Source organism: Pongo abelii, chromosome 2 (genome assembly GCF_028885655.2).
Source record: "Pongo abelii isolate AG06213 chromosome 2, NHGRI_mPonAbe1-v2.0_pri, whole genome shotgun sequence".
NCBI lineage: Eukaryota > Metazoa > Chordata > Mammalia > Primates > Hominidae > Pongo > Pongo abelii.
Window position 1 is genome coordinate 102,289,305 of NC_085928.1, and position 11,561 is coordinate 102,300,865.

The 11,561-nt window shown below is 55.0% G+C and overlaps 1 protein-coding gene across 5 annotated transcripts in view; it reads left to right on the forward strand.

Moving 5' to 3' along the window:
- The window catches only part of POC1A (POC1 centriolar protein A), an 81,817-nt gene extending 73,833 nt beyond the window's left edge, over positions 1 to 7,984 (forward strand). For all 5 annotated transcript variants that reach the window (XM_002813664.6, XM_002813665.6, XM_054552153.2 and 2 more), the window contains one exon: positions 7,250 to 7,984. In XM_002813664.6, the coding sequence (XP_002813710.1) occupies positions 7,250 to 7,348 (99 nt within the window). In that variant the 3' untranslated portion in view covers positions 7,349 to 7,984. The remainder of the gene's footprint in view (positions 1 to 7,249) is intronic.
- Positions 7,985 to 11,561: the final 3,577 nt, after the last annotated feature.

The window sequence follows — 11,561 nt, forward strand, 5'->3', positions numbered from 1 at the left end:
TGTGCCTGTCCAGAGAGGAACTCTTCCTGTACCTCTGCAGAGCCCATGGGGGTGTCACACCGCCCATGCCTCTCGCCAGCTGGAGGGTCATACAGAGGCCCCTCTGAACTCTCGTGATGCCCCAGATGCCCGAGTCCCCATCACATACCTCAGAGGAGCTAAGGCTCTCCCCCCAGCCACCTCAGAGGCCAGCAGAGCTGCATAAACCCAGGCTCTGTCCCAGACAGGACACCTGAACTGGTCAGTTTGGGCCATTGGTGGGCGTGGAGGATGATATGGCATCTGGGCTTAACTGTTTCAATCTCGGAGCCCTGTGGGGACCATAGCAGGCTTTCAGCAGACACCTAATTACTCTAGGTCAGTAGAGAAGGACGCATCTGAGGTAGTGAGGTGCAGACTGGGGGTATCTGTTGAAATGTCCCCAGTGTTCCTCTTCTACTTGGAGTTGGGGGCCCAGGTGCCAGACATGTCTCTGAGGACTTGTATTTCAGTGCAATTTCTTTGGGCATCACTACAATTTTTAGGGGGCTAAAAATAAAAGCCTGTCATTTTAAAATCAGTTCTTTTTATACCATGCTCAGAAGGCCCTTTAAGGTGTTACATAAAACGTCTTACACGTCTTGAACTGTGAGTGAGAGAAGGCACACTCGCCCTCTGAATGTTGCCCCAATAGGACAGATCACAGTGTCTCCCCTGAGCGGGAAAATTAAGATTCAGATAGAATGCCATTGTTCACCCTCTCCTGGGGGGATTTTCCTTGGAGAGCTCAGGCAGATGAATCACTGCTAGAAGCCCTACCACCTGGCCCAAGCTCCTAGATCCACTGTCCAGCTACTGAGAGCCAGCCCAAGCTAGCCTGTCACCATGCTCTTGGTTTTGGTCCCCAGCATCTTGGCATCCTCCCTGTTGGGTCACCTGGGTTGGGCAATCCCTCCTTCATCCCCACCAAGGAGATTTCCAGGACGTTCAGCCCATCTCTGACATCACCCTGGGTCCTGGCAAGGCCCTCGGCTCCCCTGCTCTGGACTCTGCTCTCCAGCCTGCAGGGGCCTTGTGGGTCCACTGCCCTTCCCCCTCCCCCCTCTTCCTTCCCTCCTCACCCACTGGCTGCCCTCGATAGGATCCTCAGTAGTCCCAGTCTTAAAAATGCAGTGCAACTCTGCTGCTGGCTGAGGCTTCTCAGACCACCCCATGCCTGCCAGACCCTCTCAGCATTCTTGGGGGTCCTCATACTCAGCCTGTGCAATCTGGAGCCCGTCTTCTGCCTCTCCTGCAGGGTCAGTCCTTGTCTTGTGTTCTTGGCCTTGGAGCACATGTCCTCTCTCAGACCCCCATCTAACTCGTCACCAGGTACTGGTGCTTCATTCTTTGTGGCTATCTCTGGTTCTGTCCACTTTCCTTCCTGGCTTCTCCTGCCCCCAGTCCAAGCCACTGTCATCCCCTCTCGTTCTCTCTTGCCTGCACCTCACCTTCCCACAGCCATGAAGCCACTCCCAGACTGTCCCTGTGTAGTAGCCAGAGAGGTCTCAAATCCCCTCAGCCTAGCACCCCCCAGCACCCTCCTGCTCTGAGGGTGAAGATGAAGCTGCTAGGCATGACTTGCAGAGCCCAACCCCATCTCCTGCCTCCCCCGAGGCCCCCTCTTCTTGCTCCAGCACACGCGCCTCCTATGGTCCATCCCTCCCGTTTCTTACCTTAGCGGCCAGCTCAGGGCCTTCGCACACACCATTCTTTGGGTCCTGATCCTCTTCCTGCCCCTCTTGCCCCTCTGTCCCCCGAGTGTAGCCCACTGTCTATGCGCCTGCGTAGCATCTGCCTCGTTTAACTGGGGTGCACCCTGTGGGCCCAGCCGAGTCTGCATATTATCATCCTGGGCCAGGCACAGGCCAGCGTGGGGAGGTGCTTTGTGAGAGTTTGAGTAAGTGAAGAGTGAGGGCAAGGGTCAGCAAATTTAAACAGTAAAGATTTTAGGCTTTGTGGGCCATACAGCCTCTGTCAACCTGCCACTGGACCCAGAAGGCAGCCAGAGACCATACGGAAGCCAGCAGGCTTGTCCATAAAACCTTATTTACACAAAGGGGCAGCCGGCCGTAGTTTGCTAACCCTTGGCCTAGAGAAACAACAGAATACATTCGATGGCAAACAAGTGATTTTAAGGCCAAGGTTTTCTTGAGAAGGGCCATGGCTTCCAGGAAATTGCTGGTAACAGAGTAGGAAAAGGGTTCAGAAATGAGCCCCCAGGTGAACCTCGGGCAGATGTGACTTTGAAGATAAAACTTCTGGAGCCCTGCTGACCACACCCCATGAGGCTTCCTGACACTGGCCATGAGGGCCTTGACTTGGGAGGCAGACAGTATCAGGTGAGGAATGACAGTGCCCAGGCCATAGGGTCCTCACTCCGGCTTCCTGTCACTCCGATTTAGGGAGAGGTACCTTGTTTAAAGGTGAACCTTGTCTTCAGGGGATGGGGCACCCAGCAGTGACCCAGGCGAGTTCCACAGCGTGTTTTGGGGCTGATCACTTAATGCTGCAGTGGTACAAGTGCCGGTGAAAGAAGCATTGACAGTGAAGTGATTGAGGCAGCTTCTCGTGGTGCATCCAGGAGGAGGTTCTTGTCACTATGTCCTTTCAGTTCCTATAACATTGAGTTTTCATGGCTCACATGAATTATCCTTATGACCTTTGTAATAATTCCAAACCTAAATGTTTAGCCAGGTAAGAGACTGCTTTTCAGGGGGTGGTGACACATGAGGCCTGACAATGTGAGGGGGTGGGTGACCCTGGGGGCTGTCCATTCCCACTATGGCTGAGGTAGGAGTTTCTGCTCATTTAATTCGGAGCAGCTAGGCCAGGCAGCCTAAACCAGGACAGCAGGTGCTGCTGCCGGGTGAGGACAGGGATCCCCGAGTCTTTCCTCAGGCTGCCTGGGTTTGGGCATCAGGGCTGGAAGTGGGATGGGACACCAGCAGGCCTCTCCTTTGGCATTCTTGATGGGGACAGAGCCAAGATGCACACTGCCCAGTGCTTTAGCGTGCGCACTGCAGCCAGGCCACCTAGGCTTACAGCCTAGGCTTGTCACTGATAAGCTGTGTAACTTTAGGCAAGTTACTTAATCTCACTGTACCTCAGTTTCTTCATCTGTAAAATGGGGATGATAAAAGCTCCTACACTGAAGGTTTGTTGAAGTTTTTGGCACACACGAGCGTCGCGTGAAAGTCAGCTGCCAAGAGAAGCCCATAGAGCAGAGGGTCAATGATCAGGGTGAACTGCCCTGAACCCAGTCCCAGGACTTCTGCTGGTCCCCTCATGTTTAGGCTCCACACCCCGACTATACGGAGGACTTAAGAATGTTCCCAGGGTGGCACCAGGTCCCAGGAGAGGGAATGTGCTGCCTGGTTTCTCCAAGGTCAGCAGACAGAAGGGGCTGCACTGTGGGAGAGTTGGACCCCAGCAAGAGGGAGTTCTGGGAGATGGGCCATCTTTCCTGGCCACTTTGCCCAGGCTGCCCCCTAGCAGCCAGAGCCCTGGACTCCTCAACCCCTTCGTCAGTTTCCCTTTACCCTGCCCCAAAGCCAGAAGCCATGGACGCTTGTGTCAGGCAAAGCAGTTTCCCTTGTTGACACCTGGCACCTGACACAGCCCATACCTCTTTGGGGACCTTTTGAGGGGCTAGGACCAGACCTCTGGCCCCTGCTCCCCTGTACAGAGCACAGGGTGAGAGGCAGTGTGATCAAGGAGCTGTTTGGAAGGTCAGCACTCATTTTTCCTTGAATAAATGAAAGTCATGGCTTCCAGGCTATGGAGTGTGGACCCGGGGAGGCCGCAGAGGTATTTGCCTGCAGAGCGCTCCTCCTCACCCTCCAGGGCAGGTGTGGCCTTGTCTCCAGCCTGGTGAGGACAGGCGCTGGTAGCAGGAGAATTCCCGGGGTGGATGGAGCATGAGGTGACGAGAGCAGCCTGCTTGGCTGGGCCCCGCTGGGAGTTGGGCCACTAGGCAGCAGGTGAAAATGGCAGTGGCCTGTGTACACCAAGGTAGCATGTATTTTCTGAACCCTCATATGGGTATATGGGGATGTGCTTACTTTTTGTTCTGAACCGACAGGTAAAGATCATATACATTCTGAACAAGGCCACATGATATGGCTCCAAACCAGTCTGTTCCAGGGATACCCCCCACACACCCCTTCTGCCACCTCAGATGCTCTCCTGCCCTCCTCCCACAGCTCCCGTGCAGCTGGGGAAGCACGGTGGCACTGTGGTGGCCTGTCCTGGCTGCTCTGGACCTGTGGCCCAGACAGACTCCCTGCAGGTGGCCTGCTAGCCCTCCTGCCTGTGTGTGCCACCAGCCCTGAGTGTGTCTCCACTTTGCCACTTGGATGCCCGATGGGGCATTGCCATCATGGGGGAACCCCTTCCTTCCCCTTGTAGAGGGAAGGCACACCAGCAGCATTTGAGATTTCCATGTTTCAGCCGGGCGCAGTGGCTCACGCCTGTAATCCCAACATTTTGGGAGGCCGAGGCGGGCAGATCACAAGGTCAGGAGATCAAGACCACGGTGAAACCTCGTCTATACTAAAAACACAAAAATATTAGCTGGGCACAGTGGCGGGCACCTGTAGTCCCAGCTACTCGGGAGGCTGAGGCAGGAGAATGGCGTGAACCCGGGAGGCGGAGCTTGTAGTGAGCCGAGATTGCGCCACTGCACTCCAGCCTGGGCGACAGAACGAGACTCCGTCTCAAAAAAAAAAAAAAAAAGAGAGATTTCCATGTTTCACTGTCTATGAGGAGTCACCATTTTCTGTGAAAACGAGGCCCTATGCTTTATTAAGAAAATTTGATTTTTAAGAAAAATATAAAAATTTTTAAGAAAGTAGGATTTTTTTTTAACTACATGGAACAGAGAATGCCAGACAGCATTCTAATGTACAGAAATCCAAAAGGCATCCTGCTCTCCCAGGCCTTCTCCTGGCTCAGAGTGGGGGCAGCTGGGATCACATGTGCTGGGAAGGGCCTGGTGGACTTCTTTCTCCCTGATGGTGGCCACCACACGGCACCTTGGCAGAGAAGGAACAGGGGAAGCCGAGACCAAACACAGAGATGACACAGCTCCTCTGAAGCTAGGCTGGAGGGGGGGAAACTGCCTTGAGGGGTGTTGGGCCTCGTAAAAGCCTGTTTGTCTACTGTGCTGTGAAGTGATTCTCAAAACTCTGAGAGGAAGGCCTCAACGGGGTGGCACCCTTCATGCAGGGAGCTGGTTGTGAAACAGGTGATGCTTCTCTTTTCAAATAATTTAGACACATTTAGTGGTCACATTCCTACTGAGCTGAAGTATGGGCCCCCTATGGAACTAAGTGGAGGCCCTTGTATTGACGTTGGCCCAGCACCTCACCCACGTTTTCTGGGCCCACTATCTCCACGTTTGCAAATTGGGTTCCTGTGAAAAGTTTGAAAAAAAAAAAAAAAGCAGAAGAGGAAAAACAGGCTCCTCTGCTGCGGCCTTGAGTTTGGGGCCATCGGAAAAAGTCTGGATGGAGAATGATTTTGGCCCTGTGAGTTTCACAGCAGCCAGTGGAAACTTCCAGGAATGCTGCCCCAGGCCAGCCAGGGGCTGTTTCCGCTGCCACTTTTACGAGCTGCAGACCCCCTTCCCCGGCTGGCCGGCCAGCACAGGGGGAATGTGATGGTCTCTTTCAGCTCAGCTCTGCCTCTCAGGGTGCAGTTTGTGTTCCATGGGCAGCAATTTTTCCAGGCTCTGTCCAGTGACAGAGGGTTCAGAGTCCTCACAGCCCCGATTAGCCCGTTTAGAAGGGGCCAGCCACCAGGCGGAGCACCCTCCACGGCAGCTGATGTCTGTGCCGGACACTGCAAGAATTTATAGCAGCCTTACAGGGGGAAACTCCCTTCTAAAATGTTTCAATGTTTTATTAAATGTATGAAAGAAAGTTTCCTTTCCACTGGACCAAGGCCCAGGACTTCATGGAGCCCCAGGGAAGGGGGCAAAACCTCTTGGGAAAACACACGGGTGAGGTTAATCTGACCCTCCTGATGCCTATGGGCTGCACAGTACCGGAGTCAAGGCTGCCATACTCACATGGGCTCATCCAGTGGCCGGCGGGGGCCTGGCATACAGTAAGGCACTCAGCCAACCCTAAAGAGGGAAGTGAAATGACGCCAAAGGCGTCATGGCCAGCATGGTCCAACCTGCGCAAGTGATGAGTGGGGCAGGCTTGCTCTGGTTCAGCCCCTCTTTGGGGAGCATGCAGGCTCCCAGACAGTGCTGCCCCTCTGCTGACACTCTATCCAAAGCCAGAGGAGGAGGGCAGCTTTTCCCAGCCTGTCTGGGAGCGATGTCTGCAAGACTGGCCCTGGCCCATGAAGCACATGCAGCTCCAGCAGTTGGGGGCCTTTGGCAGGCCAGGCAGCCAGGTCTGCAGGTGAGCCATTGTGCTGGGTGTGTAAGAGAGGCCAAGAGAGCAAGGGCCCAGCTTCAGGAAGGCAGCATGATGACAAGCATGGTCAGAGTGAGCAACTGCTGGGCTGCTGAGTTACCCAGGCCATGAGCTTGGTTGTCCTTAGCACTGGAAGGAGAAAGTGAGCTCAGAGAGATTAAGTTGTCATGGCCTGTGATTGCCCTGGGCTGAAGTCCCAGATAACATATCCTATAGTAGTATTCGTTGGACTTGGACAGGCAGAGACCCTCCTGGGATCAGGGGACTCACCTCCCTGCCTTTGTCCCCTGCCAGCCTGGGAGGCTCTTCCAGGTGTGAGGGGAAGGACCTAAGTGGAGTGCCATCATTTGTGGGTGCAGTTTTCTCACCTCTGGAGTGGAGGTGGTTGATGGTCTCCAGTTGTTTATGGACAGTGCCTGGCTCAGACAAGGTAGCTGGTTTTGCTCCAGAACTCCAATATAAATACCAGGCCACCAGGATGGGGGGTTCCTGACCCCTTGGTTCTCTTGAGAAATGACCAAAGGCTATGGGACCTGCCATCTAGTTTCCCTCACTGTGTCCCCACCCCTCTGCCCACAAACATCAGAGATCAGCCATCCAGAGCCAGCAGAAGCAGACATAAAGGCAAGGGCTGTCCCAATAGCACCAGAGACAAGGGGCCTGGCAGAACCCCTGGGTGGAAAGAGCCAGCTGGCATTTGGGCAGTGGCTGAGGCAGCCAAGTGGGGACTGGCCAAGGGGGTCCCTAGAGCAGCCTGGTGGCCCTTCTGTGTTCTGATCCAACCACTGTTTATTTTGCAGACAGTCTCCATCCTGGAGCAGCGGTTGACACTGACAGAAGACAAGCTGAAGCAGTGTCTGGAGAACCAGCAGCTAATCATGCAGAGAGCAACACCGTGATCAGGGGAGCAGGAATCAGGAGCTCGGTTGATTTGCGGGTGGCAGGCCAGGGATTTGTACCGTGGGACTTGGGTAAATAAAGGGGACTGAACTCTGTGGGAATCACATCCATACCAGAGCCCTGGATTTTTGTGGTTCTGCCCTCCACCTTGCTGTCTGCACCAGGAGACTCCACCTGGCAGCCAGAGGTCCCCAGTGGGCTGGGCTCACACACAAATGATGCTTCAGACCCGACTGAGAGGACCACATTTTGCTTAATGTAAAGGAGCCACTTAAAAATGTCTGCTCCTTCTGGGTCCTGAGATTGTGGCTCCCCCTCTGGTGGAGGAGGTGGCCCCACGATGGCTTGATTTTCACTCATCATTTGGACCACGTGACTGGCTTTTCCTACCTCTGCCATGGTGTAGAAATTGATTGCACATTGATTGGATGAGCCGGGGGTTTTCTCTAGATCTGACTAAAGGCCCAAAGTGGGCCCATCTGAGTCAGGTTTGTTGGGAACAAGCCCTCTCAAGTGGGTGGTGGCTTTTCAGTGGCCCTGATTTCTGTTCCACATGTGTTCACTGGAGCCAGGTGACTTCCTCCTTGCGTGAGTGAGGACACAGGAATCTCAAAATTAAACCTGACTTCATTGCACTTGTTGCAGGAGTGGCTTATGCTGGATGACACTTAATCAATCTTCCCATCCCCAGGGCCCAAACAGAATGAGAATGGTGACTTGGGAGGGCCTCCGCCAGGATTGCCTCTGAGGCCAGGACACCCCTGTTTGCAGCTGTTTAGGGTGTCTGGGAACAAGGGCAGTCAGAGCCCTTGCATGCACCCACCTCCCTCTGGCTGGCCCCCACTGACTGCTTCTGTTGGGACTCAGAGGCCTCAGGCACCTGAGTTTCCATTTGCTCCTGAGGGCTTCCATAGTGTCCTCCCTCTGCCCCTGTGCTGGGGAAGCCAGGACAAGTGTTTTCCCTGTGTCTGTGTGTTGCCCGTGCCTTCCCTCTTCAGCTTCTTGGGGCTTAGCCAGCCAAGGAGGTCTTTATCCTCAAACACACCTGCCCTGCCCTGGGGAATGGGAAGTGGTGTTAGATCTTCCCAAGAGCTGTCAGTACCACGTGGTCAGTGGGTTCATAGCCTCTGCAGCCTCCAGGTGGAAGCAGAGCCTTCATGCCTCAGAGCCTGGACTGACAAGAGGGCAGCTGTGTTGAGTCCTGATGACGGGATGCTTTCTCTGGCCTACGCTGGGTGGGGAAGGAGCTGCCTGTTGCCAGCTGTGTGACCTCAACATTGTGATCTAACCTCTCTGAATCTTGGGTTCTTATTGTGTGAAGTGGTTGTGATACCCTCCTCTGGTGACAAGGTAAGCAATGCACTGTGCTCAGTGCAGAGCAGGTGCTCAAGAGAAGCCCATCACTCCCCATCCCCACCAGTCCCACTGGATCTATAGGGTCTGCTATCAACACCTTACTCTCCCTGCACTGTCGATGGGAAGAAGCTGCGGGCTCAGGGTGCTCTGGCGGCTGCTGGGACCTGCTGCACTTTTCCCATGTGGCCCTGCCGGTGTGTGGAAGAGCCTGGTAGGCCTGCTGGTCCATGCTGGCAGGTAAGTCTCTTGGCTACCTCAGGAGGCTTTGAAGGAGAGTCTGGGCAACTGCAGGTCAGCCTGCTAAGAGGAGGTGCAACTTGTGGGGCCAGCCATGTCAGTGCCCTCCCATGCCAGCCCTCCTGCCACCGGACCAGCACTGGGCTGCCTGTTGTGGCTTCCGGACCTGGGCTTGGACCTACCATGGGTGGAGACTCTGATGATTTGAGCAACCAGCCCAGGGCAAGGTCATCTCCAGAGACAGATGATGGTCCCTCGCTGGGGGCAGCAGGACATGCGCAGGGTCTCCAAGGCATTGTGTGTCAGGTCTTGCTCTCAGGCCAGACCTAGGTTGCCATCACCCCTGTCTTCAGTTTACACCAGGATCGAGTTTGGAATCTCTGTGAAATCCACCTTTCTCTGCTGGAGGACGTGGAGTTGCGGGAGGTGGTCTTAGGGGTAGTGGTGTGGTATTTGTCCCTGATTGTTGACTGCCAGTGGAAGCTCCACTGGTTACTAGATGTAAGGGATCAGGAGGAAGGACTCGCCCCCACACACTTGTAGTATGATATCGGCGTGTCCTGGGACAGCCTGACGTGGGCTGTCCAGATAGAGACAGGCCAGAGCCAGCGCCAAGCTTGGATAGGCCCACGCTCAAGCCCCACAGACTGTCGGAGGGCTCTGCTAGAGTGGTCTGGGTGTCCACGCCCACACCCCTCCCTTGATGGAGCCACCAGCCAGACCTGGAATTTGCCGGCAGGATGTTCTTCTTGGAATGCTGCTCTTTAAAACAGCACAGGCCAGGGGTGGTGGCTCACGCCTGTAATCCCAGCACTTTGGGAGGCCGAGGCGGGAGGATCACTTGAGGCCAGGAGTTCAAGACCAGCCTGGCCAACATGGAGAAACCCCATCTCTACTAAAAATACAAAAATTAGCCGGGCATGGTGGCTCACGCCTGTAATCCCAGCTACTCGGAAGGCTGAGGCAGGAGAATTGCTTGAACCCAGGAGGCGGACGTTGCAGTGAGCCAAGATCATGCCACTGCACTCCAGCCTGGGGGACAGAGCAAATCTCCGTCTCAAAAACAAACAACAAAAACAAAACAGCACAGAGACTGCTTCCACCAAGCCAGGGGGTCAATGTGTATCACCATGCTGAGGGCAGAGCTGGGGGTGGGGTGGGCACTAAGGCTCTCACCTGGGGCCTGAGTTCTTGAGTTCCTTTTCTTGCTCATGCGAGGCTTGACTCAGGACCTCACTGCTCTGAGTGAGAATCTGGGGGGAGGGAAACGGGGTCCTAGGCAGCTGTGACCGCTGTGGGCACTGTCCCTGTAGCCTCAGTTCTGTACCCCCACCCCCTCCCCGTGGAGATGCTGCAGGCCCCCTGAGCTGCACACCACACTGCCTGGGAGTGTAGGGCCCTCACAGGCAGCAAGGAGTGTGGGGCCTGGGTGGGCTTGAGGTGGCTTGGCGAGGTGTGGGGGCCACATGACGGAGCCTTTCTTGCAGAATCTCCCTAAGCGACACTCTGCCAGCCCTACCCGATGGCTCCCTGTAGCTGGGGCTGCTACTGATCCCCCACTCTTGCTGCCAAGCACAAAAGCAGCCCTTCTGGAAATGCAAATGGCTCGGCTCAGCCGTCATCTCTCCTAATTTTGGATTTGGTAACTGAGCTCTCAGAAACCAAATTGCAGGAATCTCTTTTGTGTTAGGAAGATGAAGTTAGTTTAGCGTTTTTGTCAGTAAGTGCATATCAGCAGCAATTCCCCATCGTTCGCCTCCCCAACCCCTTCATGCCCTAATTTTCCCAATGTGAAATAAAAGAATAGATGTCTGTGATTTAAACTGCACCCTGCTGCCTACCATTGTCCAGTTTCTATGGGTTCCTGGGATAAACCTGCACTTCCTGCTGGAGAAGCTGAGAGGTGGCCAAGATGACCACGGCAGGCAGCTTGCAGGTAGAAGCCATCAAGTCCAGCCCCGGCCTATGGCAAGCCTTTCCGCCTCTCACCCAAGTCACCACACCCTGGGAGCACCTGACAGGCTGTGTCGAGGGGTTGCCACAGGCTTGTGGCCACCTATTCACCCACTTCAGAGACTCAGGTAGCACATGCCAGCCTGCTGTGGGAACTCAGCCATCCTGCCACCCAGGCACAGTCCTTGGCCTTCTGTCCTGTGATTTGATTGCCACAGCATCATGATTTCTCAGTGGTGGGTGGGTGGGGGGCATGCTCTGTGGGGCAAGGGCAGAGTGGTGAGGTCAGGAGGCCCCCACCCCATGGCCCAGGTCCAAATCCTGGCTCTCTCTGACTAGTTCTGTGATCTTTTGGGGCCTCTGTACAATAGTGCTTGTGTCATTGGGCACTCACTACAGTGGTTTGTGCAAGTAAGTGTGGTTAGTGTGTGACCATTGATGTTATCCCACCACTGGCCTGGCGGGTCAGGCCCCTTCCCTGGAACTTGGCCCCATGTGCCAGTGGGGATGGGGGTGCTCGTGGTCCCAGGGTCCCTCTGGCTTTGTAATGTTAGGCAGCTAGAGTTCTCATCTCCTGATCCCATGGCCCCTGCCATGGGTGTCCCCGGTGGTGAGAAGGGATTGGGCCCCTCCCCACCCAAGAAGGCAAGCACTCTAAGGCTATCT